The sequence below is a fragment of the Stegodyphus dumicola genome, chromosome 9 (assembly GCF_044657685.1).
Source record: "Stegodyphus dumicola isolate Sdum_Otavi_A_Nest chromosome 9, ASM4465768v1".
Lineage (NCBI taxonomy): Eukaryota > Metazoa > Arthropoda > Arachnida > Araneae > Eresidae > Stegodyphus > Stegodyphus dumicola.
In genome coordinates this window covers 28,283,575-28,302,799 of record NC_140776.1, presented here as the reverse complement: position 1 = coordinate 28,302,799, position 19,225 = coordinate 28,283,575, and the positions used below count along the sequence as shown (strand labels likewise).

General features: G+C 31.8%; 1 protein-coding gene across 3 annotated transcripts in view; it reads right to left on the bottom strand.

Annotated features, from left to right (window-relative positions):
• The window catches only part of LOC118189300 (mitogen-activated protein kinase-binding protein 1-like), a 220,758-nt gene that overhangs the window by 53,520 nt on the left and 148,013 nt on the right, over positions 1 to 19,225 (bottom strand). For all 3 annotated transcript variants that reach the window (XM_085823312.1, XM_035359881.2, XM_035359882.2), the window contains 4 exons: positions 8,002 to 8,099; positions 7,684 to 7,886; positions 5,246 to 5,440; positions 1,248 to 1,423 (listed from right to left, as the gene is read on the bottom strand). In XM_085823312.1, coding sequence (XP_085679438.1) covers positions 1,248 to 1,423; positions 5,246 to 5,440; positions 7,684 to 7,886; positions 8,002 to 8,099 — 672 coding nt within the window. The remainder of the gene's footprint in view (positions 1 to 1,247; positions 1,424 to 5,245; positions 5,441 to 7,683; positions 7,887 to 8,001; positions 8,100 to 19,225) is intronic.

The following is a 19,225-nucleotide window of genomic DNA, read 5'->3' as shown; positions in this document are numbered from 1 at the left end:
ATTCTTCTATTGTTCTAAAATGTAGCTGCATATACAAAATTGTGGGGTGCCTACTGCACCCATAATCATGTGTGAAGAATCACTGTGTCTCCAGAATTGCTTCATCCAATAATAAAATTATGTTGAATTCGGCCATGGCTGCAAGTCTATTATTCCATCTATGAAGTAAACATGCTTCAAGTTGCATCTACACTACTGCTGCCAATCCATTACAACTATCACCTACAAAGTTATCTCAGCTGTGACTAAAAATGAATTGGTTTCATCTTCCATTAAAACTATAACATCTCACACACAGATATACTTAAATTTCCTTATTTTATTATATACATATACACACACACTATCATTAAGGGACTAAGAAGAATTAAATGGGGAGCAAAAAAATCCTTACAAAAATCTGTCTCTAGTAATCGTAAAACAGTATGTACAATAGTGATAAAAATTTGAAGATATTAAAAGTATTAAAAAATGAAAACTGTCACATAATTTTTTAAGTACGAAAAATAATATACAGTACAAAGTCCGTAATCGGGACTCGTCGGGACTTCGGATTATAGATCATCAATTTAAATCTGGTAAGATAGCATGCAGAAGTTATACAATTGAAAATATGAAACCCTAATTTATGAAATAAAGAGCAATTATGATCTAAAGGGTATCAAAATTTAAATAAATAAAAAAAAAGAAAAAGAAAGCTTAATACTTATTTGTTTATTTTATTAAACATTTCTTTCAATGTAAGTTGTTTAATTTTTTGTGCTAAACGTGCATGTGTAAACATTAAATGTGCATGTGTAAAGTATACAGGAAAAAAAAAAGTTTGTGGCTTTGAGGTCCGGATTATAGATCATTCCGGATAATAGATGTCCGAATTACAGACGTTGTACTGTATAATTAATTTTAAAGACAACAACTTCTAAATTGAATTTATGTAATAAAAGGAGAAGAGGGAATTATATACTAGGTGGGAATACAGAAATTTTGTTACACAAAGAAAAGAAATAAATTTCAATTTCTTGTATCTATTGTCAAAACAGATTTTAAATTATTCATAATGGCAAAAATGCTTTAAAATAAAATAAAAAAAAAAAAAAATCAGCTATATATAGCCAAACACAGCATTAAATATTTGGGGAAAATAAAAATTCAGTTTATGACAATTCAAACAACCAAAATTACATTCAAATAAAAAAAATAGAGTAAAACCTGATGAATCGAACTTTGAAATCAGTGTTCTCACCTACCCATCTCCAGAAACAGAAATCAGATGGCGTCCATTATTTGTAAACTTTAGACCAGTCACAAGTTCTGAATGCCCAAACATAGTTGCTAAGCATTCACCACTATTGTAATCATACAGATATAAGCTCTTATCTGTGCAACTTGTAGCTAAGTAAGTTCCAGAGTTATCAAGCACCACCTGAAATAACAAGATGATTTCATTTTATGGTTTAAACAATAACATATCAAAATTTATTTTCTTATTCTGTATTATTTTTTCTTGTTCTATGCAAATGAAAATATTAATAATACCTTATTTTCTGTATATAGAATAAAAAATCAATACTTAATTTCTTCTGCATAGAATAAAACTTAAAAAAAAAAAAAAAAAAAAAAAAAAAAAAAAAAAAAAAAAAAAAAACCCATCAAGAATGCTACCCCCTTTTCACAAAATTAATTACAGTACAAAGTCCGAAATCCTGACTTGTTGTTGGAACTTCGGCGATTCCAGATTTAGGATTTTTCTTGATATTAGATCATCCGTTTAAGTCTAGTAAGATGGCATGTAGAAATTATAAAATTAAAAATATGAAATCATGATTTACAAAATAATAAACCATTTATAATATAAAGGGTATCAAAATTTAGGGGGAAAAGGATTAATATTTATTCGTTTTCTTTATTATATATTTGTTTGAATGTAAATTATTTAAGTTGCTTCATTTTTTCTGCTAATACTTCCTCTTCAGTTTTATAGACAGATATAATTTCTTGTTCAGTTACAAAGTTCCACTGCTGAAATCCTGTCAATCGAAATTTTTTCGCTTTTCAATAACATCTCTATCACTTTCTTCACTATCGGCAGCATTATTTTCTGGATCTAGAACCTTACTGCAAATTTCACCGTCCGTTAATTGATTGATGATTGTAGCATAGTCATCGCAATGAAAAATTTCTGCTATATGATCTTTTTATTACTTCTCTACATTTCTTTACAAAATCCATTAATTGGAAAACATCCCCTCTGATTTGTGATATCCAAAAGGCTTCAGATTTGCGGCTATCACATCTTCACCCTCACCATGAAATATGGCTATGATAAATTTATAGTTTCTAGCCGTAAATTATGCCAAGTATTTTAAAAATTATCTGGAGGGTCATCCTCCCATGATCTTGTGACTCTCCATACAGCAGATTTTATGCTAAAACATTAAAAAAATTCTTGAATTGTCTTGCCACCATTCAAGAAATTTAACATTGATTTTAAAAATGCTACTTTATATTTGCATTTCAGCGCACACTATTCCGATATCCTGAATGATGGACGACAGTTTGGAGGAAAGACTACCAAGGATACATTATCTTTCATTAAAACTTTAAGTGAAATATGAGCTGAACAGTTACCTACAATCAGGACAATTTTTGTATCATCAGGTAAACCAACTGAATTCAAATTTTGCCAAGCCTCGGTTATGAAATGATTTTTCAAACCAATCATACATTAATGCTTGTGTCATCTGTGCTCTTTTATTTTGCATGATATATAGTAGGGAAATTTTTACTCCTTTAAATGTTTGAGATCGTGTATTTTTTTTTTTTTTTTTTGATTACGAAACGTTTACACTTAAGCATTCCTGCAGCATTTGCACATGCTAAAATTGTCAGTCCAGCTTTGGCATCTTTGACACCACATGGATCCTATTCTCTAGAGGTTGTCACAGTATTGCCAGGTACATATTGCCAGAAAAGACCAGTTTCATCAGAGTTTTAAATCTGTCCTGGAGATAATGTTTCACTGTTAATGAGTTTGATGAATTCACCTGCAAATAGTTCAGCAGCTTCAGTATCAGCTGAAGCTTTTTCATCTGAAATTTTTAATTGCATTATACCATGGAAATTTTAAAATTTGGTTAACCAATTTGTCAAATGTGTGCACCCAGTTTTTTAGTTCATTTCTTCATGAAATATTTTGGCTTGAACCATTAGCATAGGACCCATCGCCCTCGCTGCATCTCAGTTTGCCCATTCAATCACTTTTAGCATAGCGAATAATTTTTCTGTTATTCACTGAGAGTGGGGAGTCAGCATCTACAAAAAATTAATATTCTTTTTATATTATGCCATATACAGTTGACTTTTATCTGCCATACTCCTTGCATAATTTTGAGACAGATATACCTATATTCACTTTTTGCAGCAATTCCACTTTTTGTTTAATGGACATCAAAACATTTGTTTAATGGACATCAAACAACAAACATTTGTAGATACTGTTGCAGTTCCAGAATTAGAAACTCTTTTCATCATAACTGAAAGTTCAAACTTTAGTTTTCATAAAATTGCTGTAATTATAACAGCTTGCATAAAATAATAATCAAATCAGAAAGTTATGGAACAGCATAATCTGCTATATTAACTGAAATTATTTTGGAATAAGTTAAGTATAATTTTAACCTAGCTTTAACTGCATCCACTATACATTATTGACTATGTAGCATGAGATTGACTACGAAAGACAAAATGTTCCATTAAATTTTGTCTTATTTCTATTGCACACCGAGAGTTATTCATTATATTTATATCTCTAATTCTTGCACATGTTTAAGGCTTATCTGAGTCCTGAATAAATAAATTCCTACATATACTTAACCTTACTGAGGGCCTGCACTGGATATTTTGCCACCTGATGGAGTCTCTGCAGGTCTTAAATTCTGCTACCAAGCACCTCCCTAAGTTCTAAATTTTTGCTACCCCATAATTTTGGTTTCCAATGCCTTTCCTAAATTGTAAAAAAATTATCATCCTTAATTTTGTTACTTGATGCTTCTCTAAATTCCAAAAATTTTGTCTCCTCTAAATTCTGCCTCCTGGGGCGGCCATATGAAGTTCTGGGTTTATAAAAAATCAGTTATTCTTAATTCAAACAGCACTAAATGTAATCTTCTGGCTTATGAGTATCATTAACAAAATCTATTTTTAGCATATGGAAAGAAATTTTTGTTAAATTTTTCCTTGTCACCATTTAGTGCATTTAACTTAAATCTGTAATCATCGGTAAGCATAATGTCAACACAAAAGGTTTCCTACTTTTTGTTATTCAATTAACTAATATAAAAAAATTCTTTAGGCATTGTTGCACAAGTCATAAATCAAATTGTCATGTGCTGATAAACATACGGTGATGAAAGCAAAATGTAATAAATGATTCATCAGATTGGCATCAGGGATATAAAATATTAGTAGTTGTAAAATCAAGGATGTTTCTATGTAGAATGTTTCAGTTTGAGATGTATGCCAAGCAGATACGGAGTCAAATTATTAATCACACAAATGTATGGTAAAATGATTGTTTCTTCAATAATGAGGTAATTTATTTAGTGCAAAAGTGAAATTAAGAATTTGGATTTTCCACATGTTTTCTTATGAGGGGAAAAAATGAAATGCACTTGCATAAAGCATAAAAAAAAATTAGTTCTGACAGGTTTTACAAATTTATAATGCATCAAAACTAAGAACAGCAGAACCATTAACAGAGTACATAGTAAAACACGATTGGCTGAATTTGAAGATACCGTGAAACCATATGCTCTCATTGAAACAGATCAGTTCAAATGTCAGAAAGCAATGCAATAAAAGAGCCCAACAGAAAATATCTCATGATTAGAAAACCAGAGCTACTAATAGATGCTTTCAGCATTAGATTGTAAATAACAATATAAAAACTAAAGAAGGACCATATATAAAAAAACAAACAATAATATAATAATCCTTATGGCAACAAAAGAATCCAAACCTTATTACATACACTATCTTAAATTACATTTTTATACTAGGAATACACTGTAATATAATAATTCAAAAGATATGAAAGCTTTCATGTTGCTTGGCTTGACAATAGCTTTCTGTTTTAACAACAAAATTAAATTTTTTAAACATCAAAAATTACTTCCCCCTTTCTTAATACATATAAATCCCTTACAAAAGCTATATTATCTGAATTTTATAAGCAGAATTAAAATACCTTGATTAAGGTTCCATCTTCCCCTTGTGAACCACGAAAACAACGCCCATGTTTACCATTCATAACAGAATAAACTCTTATATTGCGATCTTGACAAGCAGTCAAAATGTGTTTCTGCTGAATATCAACTTCCATGTCATACAGAGTAGTTTTTCCTACAACATGATGCTCCCTCAATAAAGATAGCTGAGGATTCTAAAAATAAAAGTACACATAAATGACAAAATAAAATAATTTATAAATGGTGTTAGTCAGAAAATAAGACAGAGAAAGCTAGCATATGTATTAATACCATCCAAACTATATTAACATTCATTTGATTTTCAAAAACTTTAAATATATATATATATATATATATATATGGTTGCAACAAAAGTTTTCCGCTACAAAACGTTCTTAATAAAGTTAGGAAAAAACATGAAAGCAGTAACTTTAGTGTGGGAGGTAATCACCGCCCAAATCTATGATTTTCTGCCTCTCCTCCCCCCTTTAAAGCCTACAGCCCAGAAACTTGATAGCCACAAGTCCAAAAACAGATCAATCCCATTTAAGAGGTCCTGTGCAGTATGGGAGATAGAACCCGCAAGATGTAGCTGCATGTGTGAAAAATGGTAGAAGTTCGAAGAAGCGATGTCGGAGCTATATGGTAGGTGTGGCAAAAGATCCTATTCGAGTTCGTACAGAGTTCAATGAGCTGGTGAATGCAGACACATGTGGTCTTGCATTATTTTGATAAAACATTATCTTTTTGTGCCGGAACTCAGTTCGACGTTTTTCCTCGATGGCAACATAAACATGTGCCACTTTTTGTGGATAATACCATAGCAATCCCTCAAAATACAAACCATGATCTTTTTATTAGTCAAATTTCACTTCGCAATGCTGCTAACGGGCTCACTGGGAGTAGACCAACTCCCTTTTCGGCCTGTGTTGTTGAATTAAATCTTTTTTTCATCACAAGTGACGATTTGATCCAGAATTTTGTCCTTGTGTTGATATTCACAAAGATTAGTGCAGGCCTGAACACGTCTGTCCTTATCTGCTTGAGTCAGCTCATGTGGCCCGCAGCGACTGAATTCATACATCAAGATGCAATGCATAGGGCAACTAATGGACATGGCATTAATGTCCAACTCATCAACAAGTTCTCGAGTGGTTGCCTACTGATCTTCTTCCACAAGTTCTCATAGGCGAGCCTTATCAACATCAGTAGATCGGCCAGAGCACTCTGCTTCTTGAATGCCATAGTCCTTGTTTAACTTTTGGTACAAAACCTGCATCATAACATATGACACAACATTAGTACCTAAAGGTATACACATGTTTTGGTGACATTCTGTAGCAGACTTTTTCCAACAGAACTGGAAGTAAATGATGGTTCTACTCTGGTAGCGTAATAATTCCATTTCAAACACCTTGTACTTCATGATAATGATATTTTTCAAATTTTACAACATAGTGTTAGTGCCAAAAATCATTTGACAAATTATGATTAAACATGTCAATGTTTTGTGCAGGCAATATTTGCAGTGGCGGAAAACTTTCGTTAAAACCCGACATATATATATATATATATATATGCATATAATTAATTACATGCACTAATATCAAGTTCATTTGCTTGAAATGGAAGGGAGGTAGAAAACACAGCCTGTGAGATTTTATCAAATTTACAGACCTCTTACCCCCCAAAAAAACTGCTTCTGGTCTTCCATAGAGTACAAAAAATAATCTTTTCCATACAAATTTGTCATGCTACTGAATTCAAGTACTCTGGTATCTAAATTAAAATCTAGCAAAATATGCCTTACTGATTCATAAATTAAAACCCAACATACATGTTTAATTCTGCAATAAATGTTAAATTTTAAATGTTTTTGCAACAAATGTTTATTAAATAATAATGCTTAATTTTCCATTTCTAAATATTATATTCATAGTTTACCAATGAATATTTGCCCATCTAATATCTCTTAAAAATGACAGTAAATTTTCACATTTTTCAAGTAATTATACACTGTTATTATAAGCATTAAATTTTAGAGACAAAAGAAACAAAAAGGGGGAAAAAGAAGAAAATAAAGAATTTATGAAATGATCAACTTTTTTTTTTTTTTTTTAATTATTTATTTGTTGAAAACATGTTAACTTAAGAGAAAACATTTTTAGTTACTTTACTAAATGTATAAAATGTACTTAACTTACTAAATATTAATAAATATATAGAACTTTTTAACACAAATTCAATCACATAAAGCAAAATTCTTAATATGTAACTGAGTGTAATTCTTCTGTTTGCTTTTATTACATTTTTTTTTTCTTTATGAACAAAACATAAGAGAATGTTAATCATATAAAATATTAACACTTGTAAGAAAATTGAAAAGTAAAACTTTAAAAAAATCTTAAAATGTTTGAAGATTATATTATTTTCTTACAAAAACTGCTTTTCTAAATATTATTGACTTGTCAGCACCACATGAAATCATCTGAAGATCTTGATCACCCTGTACAAATCTCACTGCTGTGATTGAAGAAGAATGATCATCTAATGTCTGCTGAAATGTATATTCTTGTTTAACTTCAAAAACATGTATAAGCCTATCTCTACTTGCAGAAGCAAGGTATTTTCGTTCAACACCTATTAAAAAAAAACACACATAAAAAAAATTAGTTTTCTCTCAGTCATTCATCCCAAATTATGAGTCATGAAATTTTGAAGTAAAGTATGAAGTTACAAAAAACATGATTTTTACCATTGATTGTGATGGGTTTTGAATATTCAAGACATAAAACTTCTGAATCATGAGCTTCTATTTTACATAATTCTTCAACAAATTTTAAATCGTGTATTCTAAATTGAGAAAACAAAGAAAAATTTTATTCTATACACCTATTTTAAAAACATGAACAAATTATTTCTAGTATGACATCTTAGAAAATTTAATGCTTGCAAAAATAAAACCCAAAATTAAAAATGCAACATGTCCACGTGTAACTTAATCCTGGTAATAAATTACTGTTATAAAGGACTCATTTATGAGCCCATGCAACACAACCCTGCAGTCAAAATACATAATCCATTCTTATAACTGATAAAATGCACCATATGAATTTAATATTAAAAGAATTTATCCCAGAGTACATTTCACTCACATGCACAATGCATATTAATCTCTCTACAAATATCTTGCTTGATATTATTTAACCTCACATACACATAACTAACACATACATAACTGACATAACTACACATATACATAAACATACATATTTGAATTTAACAAATAATCTCTATTCGTATAAAGCTAACATAAATTTTAAATTTAATTGAGAAATTTTAGTTGCAAAAATAAAATAAAAAAAATTTTTTATTAGTTTTTAAATATAAAAAATTAATTTATTATTAATTTTTTAATAAATTTTTTATTAATTTTTTAAATATAAAAAATTAATATAATTTTTTTATTTTTTATATTTAAAAATATATAAAAATAATAATAAAATATATAAATAATTTATATAAATAAAAAGTATTAATTTTTTATTTGTGCTATTAAAATTTTTCAATTAAATTTTAAATTTACATTAGCTTTATACAAATAGAGAATATTTGTTAAATTCAAATTTCATTCTTTGCAGCATGGTGCAAGATAATTATTTTAATTTAATTTAAATTTACAATATTCTTGTGAAACATAAATATGCATATATATGTATATATGTAAGAAAAATAAAGAATATATAAAAGATTAAATTAGTAACGTAAATTTCTATTCTAAAAATAGTAACTGATCTCTGCCTCATTTTGAGACTATTCGATGTCATATGATTCTTACATAATTATGATCGACGTAAATGGAACTAAAACTCAACCAGCCAATAGTAATTTTAGAGCAATATTAACTGTCCAATCAGTATGTAATTGAGAACCAAAACTAACTCAGTTTGACTTGAGATTTCATCCTGAACATAATGCACTTGCTTTCCACACTTTGGCCTAGCTAGACTGATGTCAGTCTGCTGCTGCTTTCTTGCTACAAAGTTATCAAAAATGTAAGCCTTTTGGAACAGGCACATTTAATGTGCCGACTTGTGTGTAGCCGCAACATGTTGCTGAAAATAAAGATTTAATCTGCCTTCGCCTCCAATTTCCTAGTCATTATGGATCAACAACTTCTATGCCATCAAAATTCCTGCTCCTGAATCTATTACATATATATGTATGACACACGATATGTATGTATATATATGTATGACATACATATATAACTTACATATACAGTACAAAGTCTTTAATCCGGACATCATAATCTGGAATGATCTTTAATTCGGACCTCAAAGCTACAAACTTTCTGCACGCGCATGTGCATAATACGTTTATGCATTGTGTTTAATGTATAACGGACGGTATAAGCTAGGGTAAAATTATCTATTTCAGTTAATGTTGCAGATTGCGTTGTTCCTTAATCTTCTAATTGGATATGGCTTATTATTTTTTGCGGACTGTTAGAGCAATTTTATAAAAAGTAAGCTTGAACTTTCGATTATGTCAAAAAACAGTTTCCGATTCTGGAGTTGCCAAAGGATCTACAAAGCAGAAGCATGTTTCGATGTACCGCTTCCGATAGTGAAGAAAGTGACAGAGAGGGTAATGAAAACAAAAAAATTTCGATTGACAAGTTAATCTTGACACAGCAATTACAGGACTTGATAAGTGGAACTGAACAAGAAATTATGTCTGTTTATAGAATTAAAGAGAAAGTATTAGCACAAAAAACGAAGCAACTTAAACAACTTACATTGGAAGAAATGTTTAATAAAGTAAACAAATAAATATTAAGCTTTTTTTGTTTGTAAATTTTGATGCCCTTTAGTTCATAATTGCTCTTTATTTCAGAAATTATGGTTCCATATTTTTAATTTTATAATTTCTGCATGCCATCTTACCAGATTTAAATTGATTATCTATAATCCGGAATCACCGAAGTCCCGACAAGTCCAGTTTAAAGACTTTCCACTATACATAACTGACAAGTATGATATACATAACTGACTGTTTTAATTTACCTGAAAAAGTAGCATTATAAGTTGCATTAACTGAATATAAACAGCATAATGCATATCAGGGTAACAAATAATGCTCATTAAAATTATATGCCAAGGAATAAAATTTTAAGAAACACATTTGTTAAATTATATTAATAATTTTTTTCATCATTATTAGCTTTTAAAAGTGTAGTTTAACAGATACTTTTTGGGTAAAAGGGTACTAGCTGTAATTGTGTCAAAATGAAAAATGCGGTGTAAAGAATGCTCCTGAACTCTCTACTAGAAAGATCTATGATGCTCTCGATTAGAGATCACACTACGAGGACTATAATTCATTTTTAATTCATATTTTAAAGAACTGTGAATGGCAACGACTTAACGGAATAATACGCATGCGTATAGAGATGAGAGTTCTGTTGAGACGCCTGTGAGAGAAGAGTTTGGGAAGCTCCGCCAGCGAGCTAAGGTGTGGAGACTAAATTTGTCCATTGATGATGAGTGCTATCTTCGTTAACGTCTCTGATCGTGTCACCAACTCGAATATGTACTCAAGTTTTTCTAAATGTATTAATTAAATGTTGTATCTGTGTTACGCTGTGTGAATAAAAGTGATGGATCACCACTACCAGTGTTGATACTGAAGCATCCACGACGTTACAGACGAAAAGAAATAAAAAATTTGGAGGTTCCACCGAGATTTGTGTGACAAGAGACCAGGTATGTGTTCTCCACAATATTCATTTCCAGGCCTGAAGTGTATAATGTAGTTATTTATTACTTATTCGGGAAATCAATTCCCAAAGCAGAAGTAGCACATCAGTGCATAAGAGTTTTAAACACTCAATGTGTTTGGTTTATATATCTAACAAGATATTTTCCTTTTGTGGTACATTCGGGAAAACATTTTCCCATTAACACGTAGCACATCAGTGCATTTTATAGCACGTCAGTGCATAAGAGTTTTTGAAAACAATCAAAGTATTGCGTTTATATATCTAACGAGATATTTTTCTTTTGTATGATAATGGGGAAAATCCGTTCCTGTAAATAAACAGCACATCAGTGTATTTATGTTTAACGTTTCGTTATAAATTGGTGTGATAGAATCTGAACTGTTTATTTTGTGTATATGTGAAAGCACATCAGTGCAATGTTGCAATTTTCCTTTCTAAGTCATTAGAAGAAAATTTATGTTAAATCTTGTGAAAGAAATAAGTTGTTGAATATATTAAAAACTTGTTACTTTTGTTTTCTCATGAAAGCACACCAGTGCTGTATTTTAATAGGATGTGTATTTTCTGAGAAGTAGAATGTTAAATTTTATCATTTCATTTTACATTTTAAAGCTTTGAGCAGTAAAGAAATGTTCTAATAGTGTTCTGATTTAAACCTGCGCCTAACGAATTTACGTAGTAATTGCGTTGGCCATGTGTTTGCCAGGGGAAGCAGCTGTCATGAAAACGATATCGTTAATTAAAGGGGTTTATATTTATTGGCGCCACTCTGGGTTTGTTCTGTCTGGCTGTACTAAATGAAAAGAATTTGTTATTTTTTTATAGAAGTATTCAGTAAGGTTGTTTATTTGTTTTATGTTTGAATGGAAATAAATCCACAGTGATTAATGCTTTTATTAACCTTTTATTTTTATTTGCCTAACTTTGTAAGAAAGAAGAAAAGTTAGTGTTTTTTTTTTATATCTCTGATATATTTTTATGTGTATTATTTGTGAATAACTATTTGAGTTCTTATTTGTTTTGAGCAATTACTTTTGTGAAAATGGCATTTTTGGGAAAAGCTAAGAAAAGGGATCTATTCCTTGTCGCTTCAGAACATGGGGAAATAGCTTTAGAAGATATGAAAGTGATAGATTTAAAACAATTAATAACGAATAGTAAAAATTATGAGGAAGAATTTCTTAAAAATTTGTTAGAAAGTATTATGACTGATAGGATAGAAAAGGAAAACTTAGAGAAGCAAACAAGAGCGAAAGAATTACAGTTAGAACAGGAAGCTAGGGAGAGGGAATTTCAGATACTACAACAAAATAAAGAAATTGAAAAGCAACAGTTAGAACTAGAATGCCTTAAAGCAAAACAGAACACTGAATTTGCTAAACCTGGAGGTGAAACGGTATTTAATCAGAATTTTCAGAAACTAATGCCCAAGTTTAATTTAAAAACTGATGATATCAGTTTATTCTTAGAACTTTTTGAGAGGCAAGCTAAAGTTCTAAAATTACCCACGGATCAATGGGTGTCATATCTCATTGGTGTCCTTCCGGTTGAGGTAAATAATATAATTGCTAGGGAACCTGAAGAACAGGCTAGAGATTACCAACATATTAAAGAATTACTACTTAAAAGATTTAAATTAAGTGCGGAGAAGTTTCGGCAACTTCTTGTTAAGACTCAGAAAAATCCGGATTCTACGTGGTACGATTTTTATCACGAAATTAAGACATTTTTAGATGGGTGGCTTAAGGGATTAAAAATCGAAACATTTGAGCAACTCAAGGATTTAATGTTGGTAGATCAGATTAAAAGGCACACGCCAAATGAGTTTAAGGAACATTTTATAGATGAATGGTCCACGATCACTTCACCAAAACTGTTGGTGGGTAAAATAGAGGAATTTGAAGATGCGAAAAAGACGATGGTTGGGAAAACGAAATTGGGTGAAATGAAAACGAAAATATCAGGTAGACAAATGGGTGTTTTTCAGTCCACTGGTAACGTTTTCAAAAATAGAAAAAAACCCTCAAGGCACACAATTTAAAAAAGATGATGATGCACGCAATGTTGGGAAAAAGTCGGACTCGAATTTTGATAGGAGAAAAAGACTCCAGTGCTATGAATGTGGATCTTTTGACCATTTACGTCCTCAGTGCCCTAATTTAAAAACTCAAAAGGCAGATTTGTATCAGATAAGCGGGAGATCAGAGAAGAATCTGTTAGATCCCTATACATTAAATGGAAGAGTAAATGGTTTTGAAGTACCTATTCTAAGAGATACAGGAGCAACGGTAGAATATTATTTGTCAGAAATATGTTGACAGAGATAGAATGAAAGGGGAACATGTGTGGGTTCGACATTTGTTGGATGATCATATGACTTGTTTACCTGTTGCTGAAGTAGATATTGAATGCGATTTGGGTACAGTAACCACCAAAGCAGCTGTTATAGGAGACCACTTAGACCAAGGGCGATATATATTAGGCAACCAGACAGCGGCTCTTCTCAGAGGAACTGAAAAAAATTATTCGTCGTATGTCGGTAATGTTAATGCGGTCGTTACTCGATCTCAAGCACGGCAATTTAAGGAAGCGGAAAATTTAAGTGAGACGAATCAAAATTCTGAGCAGAATGAGTTAAAATTGGAAGAGGAAGACGATGCTCATGAGAGGTCTGAAAACAGAGAGATATTGCCTCCTGTCGACCTTTGTGTCCCCACAAGTCCTGTGATTCAAATAGACTCAAGTACTTTTATTGATGAACAAGAAAAAAGTAAAGAACTTGCGCCTTTATTAGAACTAGTAAAAAGCAGAAGTAAAACAAGTTATGGGATTAAAAATGGGGTTTTAGTAAAAAAGAAGGTAAATAAGTTAGGAGGAGAAGAACATTTAATTGTTGTTCCAGAAAACCTCAGAGAGCAAATTAAAGCAATTTGTCATGAAGGAACTTCAGGTCACTTAGGAGTTCTGAAAACAAAAGACCGGTTACTAAGACATTTTTTCTGGCCAAATTGTTATAAAGACATTGAGGAATTCGTTAAAACATGCGACTCCTGTCAACGCGTAGGAAAAGCAAGTGACAAAAAGAAGGCACCGTTGGTAATAGTACCTGTGATATCTGAAGTCTTTAGTAAGGTTAATGTAGATGCTTGCGGGCCTATGCCTACATCTACTGAAGGTAATAAATATCTTATTACAGTTATGTGCTTAGCATCTAAATATCCTGACGCCGTCCCGGTACCGGATATAACGTCGAAATCTGTTGTAAGTGCACTCTTGCAGGTATTTAGTCGGATGGGTTTTCCAAGGGAGGTTCAAACTGATCAAGGAAAATCTTTCATGAGTCGCTTAACCGTTGAATTTTTGAAGAGGTTTGGTATAAAAATTTCCAGAAGTTCGGTTTACCACCCCCAGAGCAATCCTGTAGAATGGTTCCATAGGTCAATAAAAAGGGTCTTAAAGGTATTATGTATTGAAGCTGCCCCAAATTGGGAAGTACAATTACCTGCCGCTCTCTTTGCCCTGCGGACAGTAATGCATAATAGTACAGGATTTAGTCCAGCTGAATTAGTGTACGGGACCAACCTCAGAACACCTGTCGCATTATTGTATGAGAAATGGTTAGATCCTCAGGAAAAAGAAGATACCGTGATAGAATATGTTTTCGAATTAATCAATAAGTTAAAGAAAAGTAGAGAATTAGCTACAGAGAAAATGGAAGAGGTGAGAGATAAAAGGAAGAAATGGTATGACAAAAATGCCATGAAAAAAGAATTCCAGCAAGGAGATTCTGTATTAGTATTAGCAGTGAACCAATCCCATAAACTCGCTCCTCAATGGAAAGGGCCGGGAAAAATAGAAAAAAGATTATCAGAAACAAACTATGTAGTTAGTTTTGAAGGGAATCAGGAAGGAAATAAAGTGTATCACATCAATATGTTAAAACCTTATCATAAGAGACCTGAACTTTTGAATATGGTGCTCCTTGACAATGAGGAGATAGTTGAACCCTCGGAATTAGAGGAGGATTTTCCTTACATGTTAACCGACCCCAATGTGTTTGATATTAATGAAATAATAGCAAAAGATAATCTTAAAGAAAGACTTAGTGATGAACAAATCCTGCAGTTGGGAAAGTTGTTGGTAAAGTTTTCTGCTATATTTTCGAATATTCCAGGGAAAACAAATTTAGTCGAACATGATATCGAACTAATCAGTGACAAACGCATACAGCATAAGCCTTATAGAATGACAAATCGACAGAACGAAATTCTTAAAGTCGAGATTGAAAAAATGTTAAAATACAAGATTATTGAACCAGGACCCTTTGAGTATACTTCACCCATGATCCTTGTTGAAGCACCAGGTAGGGATCCTAGGCCGTGTATTGATTACAGAAAGTTAAACGAAATAACGCGTACTGAGTTCTATCCGATCCCCAATATAGAGCAACGTGTTGAAACTGTTGCAGCAGCCAAATTTATCACCTTGATAGACTTAACTAAAGGTTATTGGCAAATTCCGCTGACCCCTAGGGCTCAGAAAATTGCTGCACTTGCTACAAATTTTGGCGTATATAGGCCTTTGCGAATGCCATTTAGGCTTAAAAATGCTCCTTATTATTTTAGTAAAATGATGAGCGAAATATTGTGCGGATGTGAGAAATATGCTACCCCTTTAGATGATATTGCTATTTTTTCTGAAACGTGGGAGGAACATTTACAACATTTACATGAAATTTTAGAAAGAATAAGAAAAGCCAATTTAACTATTAAACCCTCTAAGTGCAAGTTTGCACAAGAAGAAGTACAATATCTCGGTCACATAGTAGGTCGAGGAAAACGTTCTCCAGCAGAACTAAAAGTCGAAGCGGTTCAAAATTTTCCTGTTCCCACAACTAAAACTGAGATTAGAGCTTTCTTCAGGTTAGCTGGATACTACAGACAATATATACCTATGTTTTCTGCTATAGCCGCACCTTTGACAGATTTGTTAAAAGGGAATAACAAAAAGGGTAAAATTGTTTGGAATGATGAATGTAATGAATCCTTCAAATCGTTAAAAGAAAAGCTGTCTAGTAGGCCTGTGCTACATGCACCCGATTTTTCTAAACCATTTATACTACAGACAGACACATCAGATCAAGGATATGGTGTTGTTTTAGCCCAAAAAGATGATAAAGGAGAAGAACATCCCATATTGTATCTCAGTAAAAAAATTTACTGATAGTGAGGGGAAGTATTCCACCACTGAAAAAGAGTGTGCCGCAATTCTGTATGGAATAAAAAAACTGAAAGGGTATGTAGATGGGCAGACTAAATTTTCAATTCAAACGGACCATAATCCCCTAGTATGGCTAAAAAATAATGCAGGTAGAAATGGTCGATTATTACGCTGGGCCTTAGCCTTGCAATCTTATAATTTTATGATACATCATAAAAAGGGAAGTAACAACTTAAATGTAGACTGCTTAAGTAGAAACTCTGTACATGCCAGTTAAATAGACTAGTTATCATTTCTTTTAAGTTGTCTTGTTATTTGATTATGTATATTGTATTTTTTTTTTAAATTCATACTATATAGTAAATTGTTAGCTTTATTCTTACAGAGAAAACTTTTTGTTTTGGTTTTTCATATATTGTATGTGTATTGTTATATGTGTTTTTTTATGATGGCCTGGTTATGAGAGTGGAGAGCCTTTGTAACAGTGTGGTTTAAAATTAACTGGTAAAATGTTGAACAATCTCTATTGAAACCAGAAACTGTGAACTGTGAAGGTTTACTTCTCCTGTGTCCGGAGAAAACAAAAACTGGAGGCGGAAGGTGTTTGTTTGTAGCGAACGCCTGCCTGAACTTGTATTTTATCCCGTAGGAACTTTAAAAAAAGTTTTGTTTTCTCTGTGTCCAAGGAAAACAAAATCTGGAGGCAGAAGGAGAGTCTGTAAAGAACGCTCCTGAACTCTCTACTAGAAAGATCTATGATGCTCTCGATTAGAGATCACACTACGAGGACTATAATTCATTTTTAATTCATATTTTAAAGAACTGTGAATGGCAACGACTTAACGGAGTAATACGAATGCGTATAGAGATGAGAGTTCTGTTGAGACGCCTGTGAGAGAAGAGTTTGGGAAGCTCCGCCAGCTAGCTAAGGTGTGGAGACTAAATTTGTCCAGTGATGACGAGTGCTATCTTCGTTAACGTCTCTGATCGTGTCACCAACTCGGATATGTACTCAAGTTTTTCTAAATGTATTAATTAAATGTTGTATCTGTGTTACGTTGTGTGAATAAAAGTGATGGATCACCACTACCAGTGTTGATACTGAAGCATCCACGACGTTACAGTGGTAACCTATTTTTTTTTTTTCACTGTACAAGTATAGCTATGCTATCATTATCAGTAAATAAGTAGAATAAATATTGATCTCATTCCCCCATCCTTTTTTTTTTTTTAAGAATCAATAATGATTATCTGATTTGACAATTTCCAAGTGACAAAGAATTATGATTAAAATACTTCCATGACAAAGATATTAATACTAATTCAGAAGTCAAACAACAAAAATCAGCGTTATACCTACAAAATTTTCACAGGACTAGTTTCGATGGTTTTACCGAACCATCATCTTCAGCTGCAAGATTCTTGTCCAGGCTTTCTTATCTTATCTAATCATTATTTCCTATCTTGTTCATTTGCGGTTTTGCAGCTGAAGATGATGGTTCGGTAAAACCATCAAAACTAGTCCTGTGAAAATTTTGTAGGTATAACGCTGATTTTTGTTGTTTGACTTCTGAATTAGTATTTATTCGGCGTGTTATTGTGTCTTAAAGATATTAATATCGATAGATTTCACTCAAAAAAAATCACAAATGAAACTGTATTTTACTATTGCTGGAACACTGAAAGATTATGCTGTAAGAAGGAAGGTTTTTCAAAGTGGACAATGCGGTGAAAAGTGCATATTCCTTTTTTTCCTTTGGAATAATTATATGTGTTCATATTTTCTAATTTCTACATTTGTTTTTTTGTCTTACATTTATTTTGAATTTAATAAAATAATTCTTTTCACGAAATTGTATATATCGATCAGATTGTTATTCCTACTTTAATTAGGTTTCATAACAATACCGACATTTGGCATTAAATGGCCTTCTATGAAATGAAAATATATACTTTTCATGTCAATTTTTCTCTTTAATATTTTTAGCATGGATTAAACTATTACAGTTATTACAGTTACTTCAGGTCCAGTTTTGCATGACTCACCTTACATTATTGATATGAATTGTAGTTTTAATGAAATATTTCATTTCCATGTTTTATACTCCAGTAACAGGCAGTATTTTATTTGTGTTAGAAGGACTGAAGACAATTTGAAAATTCATTTCAAAATATCAGTATATTTAAAATGACACATTACACAGTAAATCCAAAATTATGATCCCAGCAGATGACCCTTCCCTATCAAGTTTTAAACTGGAATTTATGTTTTTTTAAATAATTTGAGTTCCCTCTCAACAATAAACTAACAATCTGAACCAAAAGATGTAAAATTTGCTTTCAACAGCAAATATAGAGAGAACCTTGAAAATGCAGCCTGCCTAATGCGATAGCATGACAAGATGAACATCATCTTTCTAATATAATATGCAATGAATGCAAAATAAAACAGCTTTATTTAGCAACACTAAGTTGCTGTACATACAGGCAATCAGCAGACAGAAAGCAATGCAATACTTTGTCCTCCAAAAAGTATGGCATTGGTGAGACACTTTTTGCTTCTTGCACATCATGTACAATGTACTTCAATTTCTCTTTGAGAACACACTGTATCATGTGATTCAGAAGTGAAGTGTCACTGACAGCCCCATGGAATCATAATTTATATACTGAAATGGAACATTTTATTTGAAATTTTAAATGCATATAGATCTTGTCAGAATACCATAAACTTAACTGAATGGAAACTTAATTGAATAAAAAGGCATGATTACTGAGCCAATTTGTTTGTGGCTGCAAAATGTTTATTGAAATAAAAATGAATACTTAATCTGCCTTGGCTGCCAAGTTTACAGTCCATTACGAATCATCATCTATGAAAGGCAATATTTCTATATCTATGCCATCAACATTCTTATATCATTACATATGAATCTGCTTTATAACGTATAGTTGACAAGATATCATCTATCTC